At 34.2% G+C, this 26,437-nt stretch overlaps 2 protein-coding genes across 2 annotated transcripts in view; both read right to left on the minus strand.

The window, feature by feature from the left end:
• Positions 1 to 22,900: 22,900 nt before the first annotated feature.
• Positions 22,901 to 23,454, minus strand: LOTGIDRAFT_162056 (hypothetical protein; the record flags this gene model as incomplete). Its single annotated transcript, XM_009057995.1, has 2 exons — positions 22,901 to 23,241; positions 23,379 to 23,454. 2 exons carry the CDS (start codon positions 23,452 to 23,454, stop codon positions 22,901 to 22,903), a joined length of 417 nt encoding a protein of 138 aa, XP_009056243.1.
• A 528-nt stretch (positions 23,455 to 23,982) lies between these two features.
• Positions 23,983 to 26,437, minus strand: part of LOTGIDRAFT_162057 (hypothetical protein) — a gene marked incomplete at both ends in the record, with an annotated part of 3,820 nt that continues 1,365 nt past the window's right edge. The window contains one exon of the mRNA XM_009057996.1: positions 23,983 to 24,042. Within this exon, the coding sequence (XP_009056244.1) occupies positions 23,983 to 24,042 (60 nt within the window). The remainder of the gene's footprint in view (positions 24,043 to 26,437) is intronic.

Consider the following 26,437-nt stretch of genomic DNA (forward strand, 5'->3'; position numbering starts at 1 on the left):
ACTGAACATACTGATTCATGACTTTCAGAAAACATGAATGATAATACTAAAATATTTTGATGAAATTGATGTAATATTATAATGCAATTAAATATTATTAAAGTTGATTAATAAATTTTGAATAATGAGTATTGTTATTTGAACGTAAACATTACTCAGTTTCATCAGTCTGATTGATAAATCAATGTCCAGGAATACGTACCCAGTTGTAGCCATTGTCCCATTTGTGGGACGAAATAAACATCCCCTCCTATTCTTAGAATTATTCAACAATTATCTTTCTAAACCTATCTCATATCTTGAGTATACTAGATAAACCTAAATAATTGTGTTTTGTTGATTAAAAAAAAGTTGGTTAAATCATTTTCGGTTTTTACTTCAGATGTACATAACCATTTTGGCAGATATCCAAAACTGGCATTCTTGTTGAGGTAGTTTCAAGAATGAGATAAAAATCACCACTAGATATTCTGGTCAAAAAAGCCTTTTTGTGTCCATTCTTTAATAATTATTGACATGATCCTTTGGAAATTGATATGCATGAAACATAGAAGCAACATAATGATTAGGATTTTTTTGTTATCTAATTTCATTTCCGCCCCTACCACTTTCGACTTCTGACCAGCAATAGCAATATGCGATGTTTGGGGTAGTGCATTATAGACGGAAAGTTAGTATACGCACAATCTGCTATGGTAAATTAAATATGTTGAGCTACCGGGAATCTAAAGGACAGGTTGCAGATCAAAGGAAGCTGAAATAAAAGATGAAACATTATCAGCTCTGATGTCGTCTTGACTTTACGGATTGGGCATCTTGATGAGCACCCGTAAGAGGGTTATATTTTGGAAACTTTTTTTATGGTTCCGGACAATGTTTAAACTTGATACAAGGCGCATACTTTCGACGACCATCGGAACCTGAAAGTGTACCAATATTTTGAAGAGATTTTTGGACAGCTAAATTTGTTGGACTTTGACTTATACAGTAGTGAAATTAACATTCATCCACAACCATTATGCATATCAGAATTCTCACATAAAGGTATTGATTCGGTTTTGGACAATGAGTTTCAGGAGGAAAAGATCAGACTTAAAACACTCATTGAAATTTACAAGTAGTGATATTCAGCGTGAAAAACAGCTTTGAATGCATATTGTAAAGATTTAATCATAATGATACAGAAATGACTAGACCAGGCTTGCTTGTGCACACTTATCACCCTTTTATTCGTGCAAGTCTTGATACAATATTTATGTGTTCATGTCATGACAATAAAATAGTTGAAGTGAAATGTTACTATATATTAAGAAACAATGACTTGAGTGACACAATTTATTAGTGAAGGACAAATTAACAATATTTCAGTTGATATTGTCATTTTGGTCTGCATTTTAACAAGAGTTTTATGCACCATCATGGACTTTCAAATTTTTTTCACTGGCCAAACAATGTTGACACCTGTCCGTTATGTGAAAGTGGCATTCACTGTGCCACTGATGCTCCTTCATTGGCATCTTCTGGACGAATGCATCATCCGAACAAAATGTATGATAACAGACAGAATTTCAAAAGTATGGAAAAAGTGGTTGACTAGTGAGTAGATTTCGGGAAATGTACAGGCCTAGGGTGGAGCAGACACTTTATTTAGAAATTAGGATTAAGGGTGTTGATATTGGGTTTTCTTGTTTTTCTTGTTCTTATTCTGATCTGAAATTAGAAAAAATAACTCGCACGATGGGCGAGAAGTATAGTATCTGTTATGTACTGATTGTTTTTAGTTTACTATGAACAATATTATCATTTAAGTTCTTATTTTTTGAATATGCAACTATCATTTTCTGCTTACAGACATGGGGGTATTTCTCTTGAAGGCTCTTATAGTGGGCATGAACTATCTTGCTTGCTCGATTGCTGGTTGTATTGAACGGGACAGCAAAGGGTGCTATGCCTACATTATGATGAATATTTAGTCCTATAGGTCTTGCTGTATTCAATGTCTCAATCCAATGGGCTTCCCTAGATTGACGGAATTTGGTAGTTTCATCTTCGGGCAAGTCAATTTCTATACGCTCAATTGGGATTAGGGTGAGATTGTCTATTGAATGGTCGTCGAGGTTGAAATGATTAGAAACAGGCTTGTCTTTCTTTAATTTGATGTCTGACCTATGAGCATTAAAACGGGTTCGTAAATTATTCTTAGTTTCTCCTACATATTGTTTGGGGCATTTCATGCATGAAATTAAATATATTACATTCAAATGTTCACATGTTAGATGTTCCTGAATCGGGTACGGTACCTTTTATTCGTAGAGTTGCTTACAAAATAATGAGTTTCTGATATAAAAAGACATGTTTTGCATCTATTGGACAACCATGGAATACTTCTTAAACCTGGAGGTACTTCAGCATAAAGTCTGTTTTGGAATATTTGTGGCCATATTGAAAGGGGCTTACAGTGCTTGAAAGCTCGAGACGAAGTTAAAAGTAGGTCAGGTTTGTTTACGTTAGCAGACGCCATTACCTTCTATCAAAGTTGGCTCATGCAGTTGTTGAAATGGTTAGCTTTTACCAACCATGAAAAGTAGGTCAGGTTTGTTTACGTTAGCAGACGCCATTACCTTATATCAAAGGTGCCTCATGCGGTTGTTGAAATGGCCAGCTTTTACCAACCATGAAAAGTAGGTCAGGTTTGTTTACGTTAGCAGACGCCATTACCTTATATCATAGGTGTCTCGTGCGGTTGTTGAAATGGCCAGCTTTTACCAACCATGAAAAGTAGGTCAGGTTTGTTTACGTTAGCAGACGCCATTCCTTATATCAAAGGGTGACTTCGATTGGAGCCCGAGTTGTCCAAATATTGCTTTCATATTTGGGTTTTTAAAACGTCGATCTATCATACCGAAAATAACCGGGTTTTGTGAATTTGTCGTTCCAGAATACACATTACAGGATTTCACTGCACATTTTAGAATAAGTAAGGACATATTCCAAATAATTTTGGATTCTATATGGGACGAACTTGTCACTGAATTTATTTTCGGAAAAACCGCTTGATTTTAAAGCACTTTCATGGCAGTTAACAGAATTAATATGTTTTTAAATACTCTTGATATATGGTAAAATACAACCTTGACAGATGCAATGCTGGCATCATCCAACCACCTCAACCCAAAGAGCCAGCAAACAAAACACCCTTAGAAATGAAGGAAGGAGTTATAAAACACATCAAGAGTTTCCCCAAGGGTTGAGAGTCATTAATATCTATCTACCACAAACCGTGAATACCTAGATCCAAGTCTTAACATCAAAATAATGTATAGATTGTAATTACAAAGAAATCAAGAACTAAAGTTTGTTACAGAAGGATTCCATGTTCCTAGCAAAGATTTCTGTGACACATGTGCAAAATTTGACATGAAAAAATAATCCGTTACGTTTGATGTTTCAGATGAATCAGAGTTAATTAACCACCTTCGAAGAAAGGAACAAACACGAAACAGTTAAAACAGCAGATAAAGTTGTTGATAACACTATTACAGCGTTTTTTTTAGATGTACAACAGGTTATGGTAGCTCCAAAACTGAATGTTGGGTCAGCATATTAACTTCGAAAATTGAATGTTTATAATTTTACAGTACTTGTACTACATACTTTACAAGGCTTTTGTTATGCATGGCATGAATGTGAAGGCAAACGTGGAACAAATGAAATTACATCATGTTTAATCAAGTGGTCAGAGATTTAAGATAATGAAGGTTGTAATTCTGCAATTCTGTATAGCGATTCATGTGGTTGCCAAAATAGGGCCAGAATTATGTGCAGTGCCATTCTGCTGTCAGGCACAGAGTTTACAATTTTTTGAAGCTGTATCACAGAAGGTGGTGATATCATCTTCAGCAGTGAAACAATTAGAACAGAAACAATATAATAGGCAATCAACTTTACCAAGTGCAACAGAAATACAACTTGTCACAAATAACATCAAGAGCAAACTGTCTGAACTTGACTACAAGTCAACAGATACAGACTTTAAAACAGTGGTTGAATACACACAAGCACGATTAATATTATTTAACAAACGAAGACCAGGGGAGCTCGAAGCTTTGAAAATTTCAGACTATAATAAACGAAAGAATAACGACAGTATCATAACAAATACAATGCTGAAATTTCTCTCAGCACTTGAAAAAAAAAACTGTTGGAGGCATCATAACAGTGAGAGGTAAAAGAGGCCATGCTGTTCCAATTTTGGTTCCCCCAGACTGTTTTCAAGCTTTGGATTATCTTTCAAATAAAGACATAAGATAACATTATCTAGTGTGGGTCTGTGTGTAGGACTGTTGATGTTAACTTTCTGTGAATTAGAAACAGATAAAAAGAAGACAGAACGGCACAGAAATCGAACTTCCGCTTTCGCTATGACGTCATTATGTTAACATAGCGACCAAAATGGCGGTATGCGTGGTTTTCACGAATGCATTAGAAAAAGTGATGAAGTCCATTAAATTAATGATCATTTCTGATCTAACTTTATGTAAACATGCATACGAAACATGTTTTGTAAATGTGGTGTGGGAATCCATAAATGTCATTCAAGATTAAACTAAGATAATCTTCACTAATCTTCGCTATCTTTTCAAAAGATTTTAAAACGGTACTGACTATGAAGTGAGAAGTGAGTTGGTTTGACAAACTATGCTGCTGCCTATTGTTCAGCCTCTGCGAGGCTCGAATTATCGCTATACACATTTATTCCTTGTTCTTTTTTTTGATTTTGTTGATTTCTTCGTTTTCATCCTCTGAATCGGTAATGTACAAAATTTGACATGAAAAAATAATCCGATACTTTTGATGTTTCATACAAATCAGAGTTAATTAACCACCTTCAAAGAAAGAAACAAGTACAATTTACAACAAGTTATGGTAGCTTCACTTCTAAAATTGAATGTATATAATTTAACAGTACTTTAACTACAAACTTTACAAGGCTTTTGTTATACATGTGAATGTGAAGGCAAACGTGGAACAAATGAAATTACATCATGTTTAATCAAGTGGTCAGAGATTAAAGATAATGAAGGTTATAATTCTGTACAGCGATTCATGTGGTGGCCAAAATAGGACCAGAATTATGTGCAGTGCCATTCTGCAGTCAGATACAGAGTTTACAATTTTTTGAGCAAACTTTTTTTGAATCTGTTTACAATTTTTTGAGCAAACATTTTTTTTGAATATGGACTTAGTCAAAAAATGAGTGCGACAGTATGCACTCTTGCATAGAACGAGGATTTAAATTATCTAATGTTTATATACCTATCACGAGAGCATGAGGAAGGAAAATAAAAAAAACAACCGTATAAAGTTATCGATATTACACATAACGACATTAATGATTACGAAAGGTTAAATTCAATGACATGTAAACAGAATGCCTTTTCTAGAATCATGCCTGTTCACCCTATTATTTACAGTAAATCTGACAATGAACTAACTGTATCATTTGCAAATGAAAAAAAGGGCAAAATTGTCAAGAAATGTTATCGAAAACCAGGGCATCCATGTGCTCTTGCGACGGTCAAATTAACATTTATTAGTCGACTAAGTCATTGGCAATCCTATTACCTTCGCCTTCATCATTGACATCAATAATGTTGTGATTGCATAAAACATTCTGCCGCCTGTTCGGGTCAAACCCACTAGAATTGTATTCCACTGAGATAACCCAATTTATTTACTAAATGAAACAAATTATATTACTAGAGCCACACGTGGCACAGAGTGGGACTTTGCAAATGTAGCAAAATGCAAAAGAATCTGAAAAAATCAACCTTCTACGATAATTAGATCACGCGCAAGAGATGTCTAAAGTTGAGAAGAATTCTTTGGAAGATTGTTATAACGGAAGTAAACAGACTTCATAAATGAAAGTATCAGAAGATAGCCAAGGTCAATGACATTTGACATTGAAAGGGAGACGGCCAACAAAGGTCAAGGTTACGAGATAAAAGTCATCAAAATTTTTAAATATATACGGCTATAAAACCGGAAGTTGAGATAGGACAGCAAATATAAAAGTACAAATAGATAGCCAATGTGAATGACCTTCAATCCTACAAAAATCAGGGTCAAAAAAGGTCAAGGTCAAAAATTGAAAATTTTGAATTTTCAAAAGCTGTTCCTTTTTTGAACTATAAAGCTGAAACAATCGAACTTCCAAGACAACGTGGCTCAACGGATGAAGTAATTGTATGCAAAGTTCCATTTTGAACAAAATATACGTTGCGAGTTATGTCCCTTTAACCCGGATGTGCTAGGCCCACCTCAATTTCTTTTGCATAGGTTAATTGATATTCTGAATGTTAAGTTGTGTTCCAAATTTAAAGCTTCTACATCATACAGGTCAAAAGATATAGGTCAACAAGAGTCAATAAAGGTCAAAATAGAAAATTGAAAATATGGAAATTTCAAAACCCGTTCCTTTTTTGGAACTATAAAGCTGAAACAATTGACCTATTAACACAAACTGGCCAAAATAATGAGGTAATTGTGTGCAAAGTTCCTTTTTGAACAAACGTATCCTATGCTAGTTATGCCCCTTTCTCAAAATGTACACAATTAGTAATTCAACCCGGATGTGCCACGCCCACCTCAACTTTTTTGTCATAGGTTAATTTATATTCAAATTGTCTTGTTGTGTTCCAAGTTTCAATGTTCTACATAAAATAGGTCATAAGATATATACACACCAAGCTCAAAGAAACAGAAATATTGTAAAAAAAAACTCAAATTTGAAAAATTCACGAATTTCAATTTTGCTTTAAAAAACGATTGTTATAAATCATTTGAAAGAGCATGAAAAGCACATTAAGAATCCGAAAAAATTAACCCTCTAGGTTAATTAGGTCACGTGCTAGAGCAGTCCAAAGTTGCGAATTTGGCTGTTTTCGGACAGCTATAAAACCGGAAGTACATGTCGGAGGTCAAATGTCAAAGTATTAACTGATAGCTAAGGTCAATGACCTTTGACCTTATGAAGGTCAAGGTCATCAAAGTTCACGATCACGAGATATGACCCTTCAAACTTTGAAAAAATTCAACCGGATGTTGCAAAAAAGCAAAATGGAGAATCGAAAAACGGCTTCCTAATGTCAGTTTTTTTTTTATCTTCTTTCATTTGACACCAAAATCATTTAAATCGGATGAGCCATTATGTTCGAATAAAAATCGAATCATTTCAGAAAAATCAAAATGGCGGCCAAAGTTTCACGTCTGTTCCGGATTTTTTTTCTTCGTTTTTTTGTCATAACTTTGTCTACATATCAGCATAAAATTTTTTGTCCTATACAAATTACACCGGAAGATATTCAACCGGAAGTGAACATCGTTTTCCTGACAAAAAGCAAAAAAAATGCAAAATTTGGCAAAAAAAATGTCTGCGACAAATTTTCGAATTTTGAAACTGCTATTCTTTCAGATTTTAACAGTAGATTCCAAAAATGCAAACCCAAAGAAAATCGACCGAAAAATACGACTTCTAGAGCCGATTATCTATTCTTGCATATATTGAACTGTGGCACTTCCGGTTTTGCAAAAAAGATCCAAAATATATTTATGCACATCGTCGCCTATATCTAAGGTTCGTGAATGTTGAATGGTTGCTGCAACTATTGTAGTTTAAGCTCAGGAAGGTGTGTAAAAATCCCAAAAAAAAAAAAAAAAAAAAAAAAAAAAAAAAAAAAAAATTGACATTTTGATAACAAAAAGCGAAGTCCCACAATTAGTCGACTAAGTCATTGACAAACAGAAGACTGATTTAGTTGAATTCTGTGACTTTTTACCTAGTGATTGTCGTCATTTTTACAATGGCCTTTCAATCGAACATTTACAATTACGTTCAAGATATAAGTGGATTTTTTACATCTTGCTTGTAATTTGCCCTGTCCCAATCTCCTTTTGTGTCAGATGTTGGGCTCCTCACAATGTGCTTGGTTTTTTTTTTATATGGCGACGGAATTTTTAGTGGGTGTCTCGCTGATGATTGGCCTTGTCTCACTCTCAACAGCTCACCAGTCGACTCAAGTTATTGGCAAACAGAAGAAAGCTGATTTAGTTGAATTATGAGACTTAAAACCCAGTGATTGTCGTTATTTTAATTACCCTCAAGATATAAAGTGGATTTTTGACATTTGCCAAGATTTTAAATTACAAAATACTCAAAATATTGCAGTCAACATAATAAGTTTTGTGGTTATTTTGAATAATTCAATTATCAGTTTTCGTGTCTGCACGACAATCCATTTGTTCATAGCAAAATACAAGATGCCAAAATGTCCTTAATGCACATAAATGGGTTTATTTATAGGGAATATTGAATGGAAATATTATTATAACTTAAGTTATGTTCTCTTAACCTCCTTAGCCAGTATGTGTCACTCATAACATTGTTTAAACTTCTGGTCCCTCAATCCGTATTGTGTGAATTTTAAGTCAGCGGCGCAGAAGCTTCTAAGGCGGCTCCTCAGTCTGGCCCTTTTCTTTTTCCTACTCAGCCAAGAGAAGTAACTCTTTTTAGGTTCATAAAGACTCCTTCCTCTCTTCCTTTTTCTCTCTTCATATTTCCTCATATTATTTGCATATTCATCCGGTTCCCTCCCAGATTAAAATTTTAATATGAATCAACTCTTTCGATGACACCTGTATTAATTTTTTGGCTGGTAGTTCTTTTGCCAATTTTCTTTTCTGACTCACTATCGCTCCACTCCAGTCATATTTAACACACACCTGGAATATGTAATGTGTCTCCTCCGATTCTGGGTGTTCTAACCCGGTTGGACCTTAGGACACATAATTGAATATTTCTGCTACCCACTCTGAAAGATGTAAAGCTACCTTTCTTACTTCAGTCTTCCTCTTCAACAGTTTCACAGAGAACAAATTCGACTACTTCATTTTCTCCAATGTCTAGACGATGCATTTCTTCTTCCTTTTCTTTCTTTTTGTCCGTTTCTTTTATTATTTTTAGCTTCATCATGAACTTCAGCAGTTTACCAGCTGGCTTTTTATTTTTGTGACCCTTTTCATCATCTTCTTCGTCGCTGTTGTCTCACCTGGAATTTCTTTTTTAAACTTTTATTTTTCTTACTTCCACTTCATCCTCTTAGTTCCCTTCTTCATTTTTTCATAAGATTTTTAAACGGCACTAACTATAAAGTGAGAGAGGTCTCTGTGAGGCGGTGGCGAGTGAGTGGGGTCTTTGCGAGTTGGCGAGTTATCGCTACCACATATTTATTCCTTGTTCTCCTTGTGATTTTCTTAGCCTTTTTTCTTCCCCTTTCTTCGTTTTCATCATCTGAATCGGCAACCCTAACTCGGCAACCCTAATACATTTAGCTCCTTGGCTTCATTGTTTCCTTTACTGCCATTTTAGATTTTTTCCCTGCTTTTTCTTCTTTCTGGTTTACTTTTTCCTGCCCAGATGGGCTTCGACTTGGCCCAGCTTTTTCCTCTTGGGCCCCTTCCACATTGAATAATCATTTTTACTTTGACCATCCCCGTGTTTTCGTTGTTGATTTCTCCTTTTTGCTATAATTTCTTGTTTCGAGAGCATTTTCACCAATGTCCTTGTTTATGTTTTCTCTATGTTTCAGTGGCTTCATCTTCCCAACAGATTGATTCGAAGATTTCATACTGGCCCCTTCGTTTTCTTGCACGATCTTGGCTCGTCTGAGCTATGTGTCTTTCTTTTCGATGACACCTGTATTAATTTTTTGGCTTTTCTTTTCTGACTCACTATCGCTCCACTCCAGTCATATTTAACACACCAGACTTGCTTGCTAAAATTGCGTGAATCACAATGATAGGTTTTTCTCCCTCGCTATCGATATCTTCACGTTGGAGACTCTACTTTTATGTCTGAACGATAGCTTTGTCAGTGGGCTTCTTGTCGACCATTTCTCTCAACTGCTTGCTATCACTTTCTACTCTCATCTGCGCGAGGTTCCGTTTTTCTTTTGGCGACATATTCTTCAATGTGATTTGCCCTGTCCCAATCTCCTTTTGTGTCGAACCCTTAGGCTACTTACCTTGTGCTTCGTTTTTTTTTTATGGCCACGGATTTTTTATTAGGTCTCTCGCTGATGATTGGCCCTGTGCCACTCACCTTGTGCTTCGTTTTTTTTTATTATGGCGACGGATTTTTTATTGGATGTCTTGCTGATGATTGGCCCTGCCCCACTCTACTTTTTACTCTAAGATCCTTTGCTGTGGTCTTCTTAGCGAAATTTTTTTTCAACGGTTCGCTCTCTTCTTAGTTCAGGGTTTTTGTTTCGACATTGATTTTGCTGTGAGTTTATTGCTTGTAATTTTCTTTTCTAGCTCAACCTGTGGTTTCTCTACTGTTTTAATGGCGAATTAATGTTCAGAATTTGAGCTTTCTGTTCCTTTTAGTAGCTCTGCACTTTCTTTTATTGCTTGCTTTCGGCTGTGCCTTATTCGTTCCCATGGAGTCTCTACTGGGGTATTTTTGGAACTACTTTGACTGGATTATTCCTGCTTCTGCTTTGGGCTGTCATCAAGTTCTACCTAGACTGCTCGTCTATCAATGCTACTTTCTTCGCGAGAATTTTCTTTTTCCTCGTGGGCTTTGATTTTAGCTCTTATCCTTAAAAGTTCAGTTTCAACTCCACTCTCTGTATCGCTCACTTCCGGCTGTCCTTCACGATTTCTATTTATCCCAGTTTATCTATGACCGGATTTCGGCCAGTGTCCAAAAAGTGGAACCCTGGTTGTGGATGGCGGTAAATGAGTTGGATAGACTCAACAACCTCCTGGTTCCTCCCGGCACAACAGGGATAAATTCTATGGATTTTTACCCTAAAACAAAAAGTGTTTCTAACTGCTGTCGGTAACTTTCCCCTTTTTTGTAGCTTGACATTTTTTTTGCTAAAATTTGTGAAAACTATACACCAAACATTAGAGAAATGTGCCCTTAAACGTATCTGAAAATTTTAACTAAAGTAAAATGCAGCCGTTAATTGTTACGGTATAAATATTACGTAAGTTTGTAGGTTCTTTATGCATTTTGGAATCTGTTAGAAAATACTATACGGGCTTAAATTAATAGAGACGTGTCTAAGTTTCAACTAATAATATCGCAACACCAAAACTAGGTCAAATTGTTTTTAATAAACGACTGGATGTGAAATACACAAGACAAGATCTCCCGTGTGGTTGTTTTTAATCATAAAATATGAAAAATTAATAATAATAGGATATCAATTTATTTAAACACTGAAAACTGAACCAATTATTATGTTATTGAACAAAATTGCTATTTCAATGATCCGGAGATTCTGGTGCACACCAAGTTATAAGTGTACAAAATCTGGACCCCTTTTCAAATCCCTAATCTCAAATACACAAAATTGTACATAATTCTCGTTCTGCACATTTCAATAGCATAGAACACTACCAACTTCTGAACTAAGTACTGTATGCTGTCTTTCACCTATAAATTATTAGTCTTCTTGGCGAAAAAGTACACCCAAGGCCAGTTATCAACCTGAAATTGAACATTGAAAAGGTTAAATAGTTAAATAAGTCATAAAACTGATAGCAACAAATGTACAATCTATCTACTAATCCAATATGAATTATAAAGATCCAATCTTATATTCTTTCAAATAAGTGGAAATATCTTTATACAGTCTTTCTCACCTGTGAGAGCAGTCTTAAACAAAATGTAAATAAGAATCACATGCATGGCACATCATAGTTTTTCCAATGGATTTTGGGTTACTGTGTTTTTCCTTGTCACCATGTCTATTCCTGGATTATCAGCCTCTGTAAGATCCATTATTTCCTCTACGGAATTGATTTCCACCGTTTGGTTCGAGTTTAAACGATAGGATCTTGCTGATGTCATTGCCTCTTCATTTTCAGCTAAAGAGGTAGGTTCAAACTTGAAATTACTACTGTTTATAGCGGACTCTTCAATGCCAGCAGCAGAACCTTTAACCTTTTTGACAGAGTTTTTAGCTTGTTCATAAAGGCTGGCTTTATTCTCATAGTTCATACTAGTGAGCACTAACATTCTGTCTTCCTTACTTCACTTTGCACATTTTAACAATTTGAAAGCTAGTATTTCTGGAAGCAGTGGAATATTTTTCTTGACAATCTTGGCATATTTTTAATCAAAATCTGAAATATATTCACTAATCAGTTGATCATCCTTGCGTCTAAAATCTTCAAAGTCCTCATACTTTTCTAAACTGTCAACAAGACATTCTCAAATGTTTATCAAGACAAGCCACAAACACCTTGAGTTGATCTGTGGTCAGTTCATCAAATACCCGTTCACGAATTCGATGTTTTTCATGTACTGGTAGAGATAATGCCACATCAATACCTCGCTTCTTTTTATCCAAATTTGTGATCTCACTCCAGGCAGGAAAGTTAATATCTCGCTTCTTATCATTTCTCACTTCTTATTATTGTTTTCACTACAATATTAAAGTTCTTTTACCATCGAACAGAGAGTCACTATCACGGATTGCCGCGATCTCATAGACTTTAACGTAACATAAGGTTACGTCGTAATGTAACTAAAGGAACGTAATTGCAAGTGACATCAGATATTACGTTATGTTGATTTGTACTTAACGTCTTCTAGTCAAAGTAAAGATAGTTCTTTGAATCAACGTCTTATCATTTACACAACAACGAAGTCCTAACCTACTAAACCCAAACATTGGTGCCCTGACCAATGGAGAAAAAAAGCTGATTTTCTCAAAATGTCTATTTAACTGTTTCTGCCTTTTGCCTCAGTTTGAGATACCGACACCGGTTATCCCAACCAATTAGTATGTAGAATAGATGCAGATGTTTCGGACTAGAAATATACTAGATAGTATCTGAATTGTATCTATTGTATGAATACATTTGTGATATAAGAAGGTGGAAGGAAGTCTGCCATGCCACCATACCACCTGAAACATTGTTTTATCCTGACTTTGAGGAAAGTACGTATTAGAAAGTACGTATTTAATTCAAATAAAGTATGTTTTGTTTATTTTCTTTGAGGAATTCACTCCTTCTAAATCGGATTTATAAGAGCTAATCTTGCAGTTCCTAAGAATGATTCGGATATAATATCCTCGTCAGGGGAGCTGGTTGAATTTTCAATGTAAAATGTTTTGAGATTAAATGCAATGACAGGCGACCTCGCTGAACATGATTCAATTAGATTAGAAAGCATTCTTTTGGAATGTTCGCTATAAGATTTATATTGTTTTCGCGGCTTGGTTGGAGAATCGGTTTACTATTGGAACATTGTTGAAAATGTTTTTTTTTTTTCGTTTCCAGATGATGATATCACTAGCATTTCACAACAAATGCTTACATCCCCAAGTCAAGCAAAGCATTATAACAACACGAAATACGACAACCACTTACGCAGCCCTGAAAGACATTCGAGTCATTCCGATATGACTTACGAACCGATCGGCACACGGAGTTTCGGCGGCTACAATCCCGTCAACAAGGGCACATCCGGACATGAAAATGAAGCGTACCAAGCATTTGATACAAACCCCGGTAGTATCCCACCACACCCCATAATGAAATAAACATTACAGCCAACGTAATGAGGAAATTTCAAGGGTATATCAAGGGTGTCATGGATGACATGTCACGTGATGAATAGTTGACCTCGAATGCATGTACATCGTGTCATTAATGTGCATGATATGAAGTATTAGACTGAAATCCGATCAAAAAATAAAATGGATTTAATAGTCTATTGAAAACTCATTAAATTACTCGTTAAATTGATGGAAAGCTCAATTTAGATTGAATTGCTTCTCTCTTAAGTTATCCACATGTTTCGTGTTTAAATTTGGAGACAAGGTATCAACCATTTAGTGTGAATTTCCTTTTTCTGTTTCGTTTGAATCAGACAATTCAATAAAGATGGACTGTTTTGAATAGTGGCCTTTTTATCAAACTTTGTATGTATTGATTAGATTTGGTAACAACCTGGTGATTGATCATAGAAACTACATTTTTTAACCAAGTTTGGTAAACACTATACCCCATTACCCCCAATTGAGTAAAAATGACGAGAGATCAGACAGAAAGAAAGAAACATCTATATTTTACAATTGAGATCACAACTTAATTGCATGGAAATAAAGAAGATTCCAAATCAAATATTTGGGGTTCTTTGAGCTCATAACAAATAAGTAGGAAATATTTGAAATAATTTGAAGTGTTGATAATTTGCAACGTAATTCCAAAACTTAAATAACAATGCACCATTGACAAAAATATAGAACATATTTTAAAAATTCAAAATTTTGCATTTTCTTCAATAGGTTGAATATTTTCAAATTGTTTCTATTACTAATTATTCTACCTACAAATTTTTAAAAAGGCATGAACATTTTCTTAATGCCAATGACCGAGACAATGCCAAATCTATATTTCATACCTGATCATGCAAGTGATTTCGAAATTACTACACAATTTGTAGATCTTACAAATTACCTTTATCTAAAGATTATGTAAAACAATGTTTTATCTTTTCTTTACTTTGAACATGCATAAACGAATGGCTCCCGACCTCAAATACTACTGGCACTTCATGAAGATGCACGTTCCACTTGATTAATGGCATTAATTGCGCAATCAAAGTGTTCAGTATTTCAAATAAGCTTATTTTGATGGTATTTTATACAAATCAATAAATTACCTCAAAGTAGGGTAGAAATCACGAAGAAGATGATTATAATGGTGATGATAAAACATATAAAGATTGAAATCAAGATGAAGATTATACTGATAATATTAAAGGTAAAAACACACAAACCCTCATTATTGATTTAGCCAAAAGGTACACGTGGCTGAATATGGCAGTGGGATTTGCTAAATCTAATGTCACATGTACTACTACATATATTATATTGTTAACTAACAACTCCTATAAAATGTAGTGTCACATCTTCATCAAGAAGTTGTCTCCATTTTTGTAGTATCAGCACAAGACTCGAATGAGGTTTTGGATAAGTCAAATATTGTATTAAAGTACTTTTTAGCTTAAGTCATTTTTTATGAGCATTTCTGTTTTTTTAATACATTAATATAATTCTTTTTTTTAAATATTATATAGTTTAGTCATTACAAGAGTCAAATGGACCCAAGAGGAAGAATAGGATATCAAAAAATACTTTTAGGAATAATTTCTTACCAAAACACACCTGGTATAGGATTATTTCTATGAGCTCTGTCCTGAAGAAGAAAGTGTGAAATTTAATAATAATAATAAAAAAAATGATCAGTCTAAGTCATAAAGCTCATATTTAACAATATTGGAGCTTTGAATAGCTTAGATTGAATTTACGGATTCGAAAAATTTATCCTTGATCTTTATAGTATTTTTAAAGCTTAAATTCTGAAAAAGATTTACAAAATTGTAGAATCCTGTTTTTTTTTAACACCCACAAATATATTTGGGGCGTAAATTGTAATCACCCCTGCGACCCAATCACATTTGGCTCCTGCTCACTCTACTTACTCTAATTCTTTATGGTTTTCGATTTTATTTTGCGGATCAATGACATTGTGGGGATGATCCCTATCAATGTTCGTGATATTCCGATATTTTCTAGTTAAACAATTAGTATTGGTTATTGCCCTTGTTCTTGAAATGCGTTAAACTCTCTAGAAGGCACAATTCTTGACAGATTTAAAGAAAATTGGACTGAGTGTTTGTAATCAACCATGCATAAACTCAAAAATCAGAAATATTTAGTATAAGTTATTGCCCTTGTTCTTCAAAACACGTTCAATTTTCAGTTTGTAATTATTTGTAGAAGGCACATTGAAGAATTTTAAAAACCCTGGTGTTAGTCTTTGTAATCATTGCCAGATTTTGGCGAAACTTGGTAATATTATTCAGTATCACCCAAGTATCAAATAAAGTGTATGACTGATAGTTGAATATTTCATACTGTTGCTGTACTGACGAATATTTCCGTTCAAAATCAAAGCCACCAATGGGCAAGCTGTCTTGAACTTTTTGTATGTTTTACCATAAATTTGAAACAATTTATATTCTAAAACGTAGCAAGTACCTGGTATATAATTATGTTCATCCTTGGGCGATTCTTAACACTCATACCAAGTTTTATCTAAATCCATCAAGAATTGTACCTTCTAAACTGTTTACGAGTAGTTGTGGACGGGCGTATAAAAATGTGTACCATCTGTGATATTGATAAATGAATAAACTGTTGTATTTTGGAATTCAATTTTTGATCTTTATTTTACTGTTTTGATAACCTGTTATTAATTTGTTGCCCTCCTGAAAGAATTCAGCAAAACTATTTATCATACAAAATTATTTTTCAAATTGCAAATAAATCATCATTGACTGTCAAGACATGATATTCATGAATCATATGCAACTATGGGAATAATAATATTAGCAGAATTAGATCACTAAAACTGTAAAACTGACATTTACCAGTGTAGACTAACTGAAAGTAGCCTCCCCATTATTCAAAGCCTCAAACTTCCTAACAAAAACCTCTTTACAATTCCTTGGCTTAAAGTACTGACTGTAACTTAGACCCTAAGTTTGGATTAATAGGAAGTGTAAACAGCTAATATTTTGTACTTTATATTTTTTTTTATCTTAGTGCACAATGGATTAACTATTTGGAATCGTCGCTATACAATTGGACTTGTAAATTATTTGGATCTTCCTGAAACAGGATGGTTTTTGAAGGCATATCCATCACAATTTACCAGAAAGTAACCCATGTTGGTGAGGCAGTAGCTGACTCATGACTTTCTTGAAACTGTCCAATGATCAGTAATTCTTTCCTCTTGAGTATTTTGTCATTCTTCATAGGTTTACAGATCTTGCATACTTGGTACATACAGCATCATTTATAATATTGGTGACATTAAACCGATCGAATGAAGTTTTTGTGCTTTTAATTCAGTGTTGGCATACAGTTTACACTGGACAGTGTCTCTTTGGTTGGCAGAGGGAGCAACACAGTAAAATGGTCTCAGACGTGTGAATGAAGCAAATGATAAATTGTGGGTGACATGCTGTAACTTGTATTTTTTATACAAGTTTGTCAAGGTATCAGTGAGATATCGTTTTTGCGATGTTATGGTTTCTAGTCCAGTCAATCTATCAAATGACCCAAAACAAATTGCAAAAGAATTTTTTTTCGCATAATACTGAAGATTTATATGTTCTTTGTCACCTGTAAAAAGTCGCCATGAAATTTCCTGCGACAAATGGGTTTTTGGGCGATTTAAGTAAAACGCTATTTTGTGTGACGTCATTGCACAACCAGACCACCATACTTAAGAGAAAAGTTCTTGTTATTTGTTAACGACGTCGTTATATCGACAAGTATGGAGTTCTACGGAGATATGGTGAAACCAGATTTAAAAATTTAATTCGGAATATTTTTAAAAACTAAATTTCACGAAAAATACTAACTTAGAACCCACAATTGAATAACATAAACATATAATAACTCACCGCTCCCAATAGCAGCCGACGTAAATTCTAAACGTAAACATTTTAAAAAACTGAACATAACATCAAATATATTGATAATTTTATAAAATTTTTCATGGAAATGAACAAGATATTAAGTAGTCAATAAATACTAGTAAAGGTTTATATCAATATAACAGATTAGCTTTCGGGGTTACATCTGCTCCTGGAATTTTTCAACAAGCAATGGATCAGATACTACAAGGTTTATCTGGTGTTTTGTGTTACCAAGATGATATTCTTGTTACTGGATCTAATGATAAACAACATCTACAAAATTTAGAAGCTGTTTTACAAAAACTTTATGAATATGGATTAAGAGTTAAGAAATCGAAATGTTCTTTCTTCAATGATTCAATAGACTATTTAGGACATAAAATTGATAAAGATGGTTTGCGAACATCTGAAAATAAAGTTATTGCTGTAACAAATGCACCATCACCACAAAATGTTTCAGAACTACGTTCCTATCTTGGACTTTTAAATTACTATCGTTCATTTTTACCTAATATTGCTAGTGTTTTGAATCCTTTGAACAATCTTTTACAAAAAGATGTGGAATGGTATTGGTCTGAAGATTGTGAAAAATCGTTTATTAAATCTAAAGAACTTATAACTACATGTGATGTCTTAGTACATTATGACATTTCAAAACCAATAGTTTTAGCTACAGATGCTTCACCATATGGATGTGGTGCTGTTCTTTCACATATTATGGAAGATGGTACTGAACATCCTATTGTTTTCATATCTAGAACTTTTACAAAAGCTGAAAAACAGTATGCACAAATTGATAAAGAAGCGTTAGCTATAGTTTACATCATTACATTTATGGTCGTCATTTTACACTTATTACAGACCATAGACCTTTAACTGCTTTATTCAACCCTAAAAAGCCTATACCTACACTTGCTGCTGCACGAATGCAACGATGGGCATTGACTTTAAGTGCATATGATTATACCATTTCCTATCGTGATTCTAATTCTAATGCTAATGCTGATTTTGTTTCAAGATTGCCATTAAAAACGGAAAAAGATGAAACTGTAACGGATCATGTGGAACTTTTTCACAATTTTAGTGAATACAATACAATGTTTGAGAATTTACCAGTTACAGCTGCTCAAATTAAACGTTATACTGCAAGAGATAAGATTTTATCTAAAGTTTATAATGCTGTTGTCACTGGCTGGAACTGGAAACATAAAGATGATCATGATTTGAAACCGTTTTATCATCGCCATTTAGAAATAACATTACACCAAGGATGTTTACTTTGGGGTATTCGTGTTATTGTACCTTTAAAATATCATAAATATGTATTGAATGAATTACATGATGGACATACTGGCATAGTTCACATGAAATCCATTGGTAGAAGTTTCATATGGTGGCCAAATATTGACAATGATATAGAAACACTTTGTAAAAACTGTTACACATGTCAACAAGTTAAAAGTATGCCTGTTTCTGCGCCAATACACCCATGGTCTTTTCCTACAGGAATATGGCAACGTGTATATTTAGACTTTGCTGGACCCTTTATGAATCACATGTTTCTCATTGCTGTTGATAGTTATTCAAAATGGCCAGAAATAACTATAATGAAACACACTACTGCTTCAGAACTTATTAAAGTTGTAAGACAATATTTTTCAAGACATGGAATACCTTTACAGATTGTCTCAGATAATGGTTCACAATTTATCTCTGAAGAGTTTGAGTTATTTTTGAAGTCAAATGGTGTGAAACATATACGCACAGCTCCATACAAGCCATCTACTAATGGACTCGCTGAAAGAATGGTTCAGACTTTTAAACAAGCTGTGAAATCTGCGAAAAACGATGATTCAACATTACAAGAAACTTTGGACAAGTTTTTACTCAAGTATAGAATAACACCTCATACAGTAACTCGTGAAACACCTGCTAAGCTACATTTAAATCGCGAATTACGAACCAGATTAAGTTTATTGCGACCTGATATGAGTAGTAGAATTCAATCCGATCTATTGTCTAAATATTCAGATGAAACTAAACATGTGCGAAAATACACGGTTGATGATCCAATTTGGATAAGAAATTTTGCACAAGGTGATAAATGGTTACAGGGAAGAGTTATTTCATGTGACGGAACTAGATATTACACTGTGAAATCTGAAAATGATAATCTCATGAGGAGACATGTTGATCAGTTGTGTTCTAGAGTCGAAAATGATAGTGAAAGCAATGATATATGTAGTGAGGAACATGATGAGCATGTATCAAGTGAAAACAAAAGTGTTGAACAGTGTGAAGTTCAAAATAAAGGATGCGTTTATTTGAATGTTCCTTCTCGTAATAAATATTCAAGGAATATTCAAAAACCTGTTCGTTATCGATAAAACTTTACCTTTGTTTTAATTATATTGCTGTTAATTCATATTTCATTGATGAAAGAAATACTCAATAGATAATAGGGCCTATAAGTTTTTATTTTCAACTTGTTCATTATTGTTTTCTGTTTTCAAACAATTTCATTTTATATAGTATGACATTGAAATTTAAGGCTCGAGGAGTTGTTATATTTTATTAATCTCCATTAAAATGATTAACAAAACAAGAACTCATTTTACATTCAAGTAACCCCAAATACATAACACCAACACAATTTTGTCAATTAAGTTGATTCTTCATTAAGAAATTATACAGGGAGTCGGCATCAGGTACATCTTGTCCGTTGGCAACAATTCTATCAGCCTCTCTTTTTACAGCAGCACCAATGCCATCTGCAGCTCCTTTTCCATGACCACTGTCTAAAAAGTTCCATGTTGCTGACTTGAAATCAAGCTGTTGTGGTATTTTACTTAGCAAGTAAAAAGTTGACTTATTTCTGTACTGAGATGATGGGATGTCGCTGAGGAAATGTAAATGTACTATATCTGGATACTGTTGTCCTAGATTTTTTTCATTGTAAACAGAGAAATACTTTAATCCCAATTCGTATTCTTGATTGCGATCGAGTTCGTACTCATAATTTAGAGACAATTTAATGTCTCATTTATTTGAGGTGATAACGAATAGTTGTTCTTTATTTGACATTTTTAATCACGCTTTTATAATCATTTTGATCTATAATACCTTTCTCTAGGAGTCTTTTTAATATATAATTCACTTCATTAAATTGTCTGTTTGATCGATGTCCTTCCTTCATTGCCGCTAATATTATTTGTAATCTATTAAGTAGTTAATCGTTGTTGTATAAAAACTTTATATCTTGTCCAGATGCCATATCTTCGAATTCATCTATTTCTCGTATGATTGGATTGTTGTCTTCAGCATAATCACCCACTTTGTCAACTTCATATTCATCATCATGTTCAATTACTCTTATATATAGTTTTAACTTCTTTCGATCTTCTTGTTTCGGGTCCCGTCTTTCTTATTGCATCTAGAAATTTTGAGTATGCTACTAAATCCTTGCGATCGGCAATACCAACATCCTCGCAATTCATTAAATCTATTAATCCTTTTGTTAATGTGTATATAAAATCTTTTGTATCGATTTTGAATAAAGGGGAATTTGGACTAAATATTATTCTTAAACCATTAAACAATAAACCTTGATTGGTGAAATGCTCTTTGGTAAATCTGGGCTAGGGTTTGAAAAAACAGACGATTTATATCATCTAAGGTCCTAATTATACTAAAACCATTATATTCAATCGGTTTGGGGTGATGAGGTGTGGGTTCTAAAGCTAATTTCTTTTTAATATCCTCTTGAGATTTTAATATTGGTTGAAATAGAGTTTGTTAATCCAAGTTGTTGTAATTTGTTATTTTCAACTTGGGTCTTTATTTTATTCTTAGCTTTGATATATTCTCTATTTCTTTTTAAAATATTATTCCAATTATCCATTTAAAAAAAAAAAAAAAATTAACATATGTCGATCATAACTCTTTCACCCGCAGGTTTTCTAGTATTTACAAATACATATCCATGATCATCTGGATTTCTCCATTGAGCTTTACAAACCTTTTTAAATGTATCTCTATCCATTCCGTGATTTATCGACTGAATGATTTGAGATAAATCTTTAACTCTTAATTCAAATAATAAAAACAACAATTTGCATTTTTTCTAATGAACATAGAATCCATTCCGTAAAAAGATTGGGATTGGTATATGCAGTGACAGTTGTGATGTCTTCCTTTTGTGAAGAATTCCTGTTGAACAGCTAGATTTCTTTGCGCTACGCAGTGGTCAAACAATATTAAGTTCTTCCGATTGCTATCAATATTAGACAAGTCTAGATCATTAACATTTTTCGTAAGAAAAACTTTTATATCCGTTGGATTCTTTGATTTAATGAAGTTATTAATGATATCTTTTATTTCCACTTCTTCTTCGTTTTCTTCATAATATTGAAATATGTCTTTCTTTGGTAAATATTCAAAAGCTTTGAGGAATTGATAATCCGATTGCTCTGGTGTTGTTGTGTAGATATATAATGAATCGAAATCTAAAAGGTTTGGTGTTGTCAACATGTTAAAAGTCAGATGAGTTGTCCCAGAACCGGAACTACCGCATATACACACGAGCATTGGGTTATTAGGAAATATTTCTGAATGATTTTGCCCCTTTTTTTATACGCCCACACGTAAGATGGGCGTATATTGTAATCACCCCGTCGGTCCGTCCGTCCGTCCGTTCACATTTGGCTCGTGCTCACTCTACAGGCTACAGTTCTTTATGAATTCTTTTGATTTTTATTTTGTATGTCAATGTTGTTATGAAAATGATCCCTATTGATTTTTGTGATGATCGGATAATTTTTCACCGAAATATTGTGTCTGACTTGACGTTTTTCTCTATTAGCTATATTGTGCAACTCGTGCTCACTCTACAGTTTACAATTTTTTACAGATTCTTTTGATTTTTATTTTGTATGTCAATGGTGTTATGAAGATGATCCCTATTGATTTTCGTGATGATCGGATAATTTTTCACCGAAATATCGTGTCTGACCTGACGTTTTATTCTATTAGCTATATTGTGCAACTCGTGCTCACTCTACAGGCTACAATTGTTTACAGATTCTTTTGATTTTTATTTTGTATGTCAATGTCATTATGAAGATGATCCCTATCGATTTTCGCGATGATCGGATAATTTTTCACCGAAATATCGTGTCTGACTTGACGTTTCACTCTATTAGCTATATTGTGCAACCCTGTAGTCACTAAAGACTGTTTAACCATTTCTGACAGCTGCCAGTGGGCGTATGTTACCTTGCCTGGCAAGCTATCTTTTATTATTTTATTTTATTCCAAAAATCACTCCTTCTCCTTTATACTTTGAAAGAAATAATCCTTCTCCAGTGTGTATGTTTTTTTTAAAAATATTCCATTACCCTTATGTTTGACTTTGACTTCTCCTGTGTCAATACTATCTACTAATTTATTTAATCCTTGTTTAACAGTTTTCTTGGTTTCTTCCCCAAATCTTTTGCCAAATTCTTTTATTGTGCCTATCATATCTCCCACTCCTGAACCTTTGGCTTCCTTTTCCATTATTAAATTATGTCGGCGTTCTTCAGCGGCTTTAGCATCAGCTTCTTTCTTTGCGTTGGCAGCTTTGACTGCGGCAGATATTCCACCAGTTGCTGCACCCGCCGCTGCAATACCACCAAATATTAAAGGTAGTAGGAAAGGTAAAAATCCTTCTTTTGCATTCGTGTCAATTCTATATCATCTCCGACTTTACAATATTTGTATTTATCAATAAGTTTTTTAGTTATGCTGATTTTTTTACCATTGAAAGTTATTACAGTTGGTGAAGCTGTTTCAATAGCTTCTATTATTTTCATAACTAAAGTTCCTACTTTCATTTTTAAGGGTATATTTTTTACTCAATTCTTATCATTCTTCTATCTGCTATTTTAATTAAATATTTTGCTTCTTCCAATAATAAACAGTAACAGGTCACATCTCCTTGTGTTTTTTCAATATGAATATTTATGTCCACTCCTGTTTTGAAAAGATCTTCTTGATGAGTTGATAAATCAAAACAGAAGATTGGATGATTAAGTGCAAAATCTACATATTCAAACTGAGGTGGATTTCCAAATAATTCACACGTTTTTATAGTTTCTATACAATTCATTATAATCCTTTGTGGTTGGATTAATTGTTAAAGGTTGGTTAGGATAATTATCGTTGTTTAATCTTACTTGAATTTTATGGATTATAGGATCTTGAGTTTGGTTCATTGCTGCTCTAAAGATATTATTGTTATTCGTCTGAGAGTCTGGTAAGTTCTTGAAACCAACCATTAAATATCTTGCTGGTTTAATAGTTTTCGGGGAAGGGAGGGTTTGATTCTCCCAAATGTACAGGCCTAGGGTGGAGCAGACACTTTATTTAGAAATTAGGATTAAGGGTCTTGATATTGGGTTTTCTTCTGTTCTTGTTCTGATCTGAAATTAGAAAAAATAACTCGGCCCATGGGCGAGAAGTATAGTATCTGTTATGTGCTGATTGTTTTTAGTTTACTATGAACAATATTATCATTTAAGTTCTTATTTTTTGAATATGCAACTATCATTTTCTGCTTATAGACATGGGGGAATTTCTCTTGAAGGCTCTTATAGTGGGCATGAACTATCTTGCTTGCTCGATTGCTGGTTGTATTAAACGGGACAACAAAGGGTGCTATGCCTACATTATGATGAATATTTAGTCCTATAGGTCTTGCTGTATTCAATGTCTCAATCCAATGGGCTTCCCTAGATTGACGGAATTTGGTAGTTTCATCTTCGGGCAAGTCAATTTCTATACGCTCAATTGGGATTAGGGCGAGATCGTCTATTGAATGGTCGTCGAGGTTGAAATGATTAGAAACAGGCTTGTCTTTCTTTAATTTGATGTCTGGCCTATGAGCATTAAAGCGAGTTCGTAAATTATTCCTAGTTTCTCCTACATATTGTTTGGGGCATTTCTTGCATGAAATTAAATATATTACATTCGAATGTTCACATGTTAGATGTTCCTGGATCGGGTACCTTTTATTCGTAGAGTTGCTTACAAAATAATGAGTTTCTGATATAAAGGGACATGTTTTGCATCTACTGGACAAACATGGAGCACTTCTTAAACCTGGAGGTACTTCGGCATAAAGTCTGTTTTTAGCTGCTATCTGTGCTAAGGTGGAATTTTTTATGTTTCGTAAAAATCGTTTAGAGTACCCACGCTCTTTCAGTTTTGAGAAAACAATCGTACAGGCTTGGTTGAAATCAGAAGATCTTGTACAAATTCGATGAAATCGTAAAACTTGTGACTTAATTATACCAGAAAAGGTATGTTTTGGGTGAAAGGAGCTCTTGTGCAAGAGTTGATGAGTATCAGTTTCTTTGAAATACACTTTAATATCCAGTTTATTTGTTTCTGCTATGGAATCTCCCTTAAAGACTGTGGTATCGAGAAAGTCTATGCTTTTGTCACTCACGTTTGCGGTTAGTTTGATAGAAGGATGGTGGTTGTTGAGAATTTCAAAGAATTCCCAAAACTGTTCGATAGAATAAGTCCAAACCATAAAAATGTCATCCAAAAAGCGTCCGTAAAAAAGTGGGTCAAAGGGACAACGCCTCACGTTCCCACTCTGCCATGAAAAGGTTTGCGTACGAAGGGGCGAATCGTTTGCCCAGTGCTGTCCCTGAAGTTTGTAAATATGTTTTACCATTAAATGTGAAATCGTTTCGACTAAGACAAATCTCTAAAAGCTGTAGAATTGCACCGTCGGGTCTGTTTGGATCTGGGTTTCTATTAAGAGCTTTACGAACTGCCGTTAAACCAGTAGTGTTATCGATATTGGTATACATAGAAGAAACGTCGATAGAAATTAAAATAGCATTAGAGGGAACTCAAAGATTTTTTATTTTATTGACAAAATCGGTTGTGTCTTTAAGGTAGGCGCGATGTTGACATGCTAGAGATAGTAAGAAATGATCAATGTATTCTGACACTGCATATGACTCACTACCACAGTCAGATATAATCGGGCGGCCTTTAGGGATTTTATTCGAGATAAACCACTCCTTGGTTGGATTCTTATGGATTTTAGGCAAAGTGTACAAATGTCTCTCGCGACAATCAGGTTTGGCAGACAGATAGTCATATTGTTTCTGTTTGAGATAACTAGTTTTGACTAAATCGGCAAGAATATTGTTAATCATGTTAGCAGTTTCTTTGAAAATTGGTTTCGGTAAAATGGCATAATGTTTAGGATTATTCAGTTGATTCTCTGCTTCTGAAACGTAATCCTCCCTATTCAGAATGACACAACATGAACCTTTGTTACTCTTTTTAATAACAATGCTATCGTCTTTCTTAAGTAAGTTTAACGCTTCACGTTCCACTCGTGTGAGATTAGGCTTTTCGTGTATTATGGAAAGGTTCACTGTTTTTCTATTCATACTCGCAAATGATTTCAATATTTCAGGATGGATGGCGGCCTGAGGGGGTGTCCACGTGGATTTAGGAATAAACATTGTTCTAGCACCACGAGGGGGGTGGTTTCGAAAAAAATATGTGCAGCTAAGATTTCTTTGAAATCGTTCAATGGATGATCGGAGATAATTCAAGTTAGCTATCTTTGGTGTGGGACTAAATTTAAGCTGAACGGTCTAAGATTGAATGCTGAAGGGGTGTGAGAATTCTGCGGCTCAAGTTAACTACAGTTTGGCCTAGCGGTGGCTTCTCAGTATTTTTATCCCCAGTAATTAGTTTAAAGACTTACTCGATGCTTGAAGCTGGTGTATCCAAAACAAATAAATGCTGTTTGCTGTTTCTGGAGACCAATGAAGATTATCAACT

Source organism: Lottia gigantea (assembly GCF_000327385.1).
Source record: "Lottia gigantea unplaced genomic scaffold LOTGIsca_32, whole genome shotgun sequence".
Taxonomy (NCBI): Eukaryota; Metazoa; Mollusca; class Gastropoda; family Lottiidae; genus Lottia; species Lottia gigantea.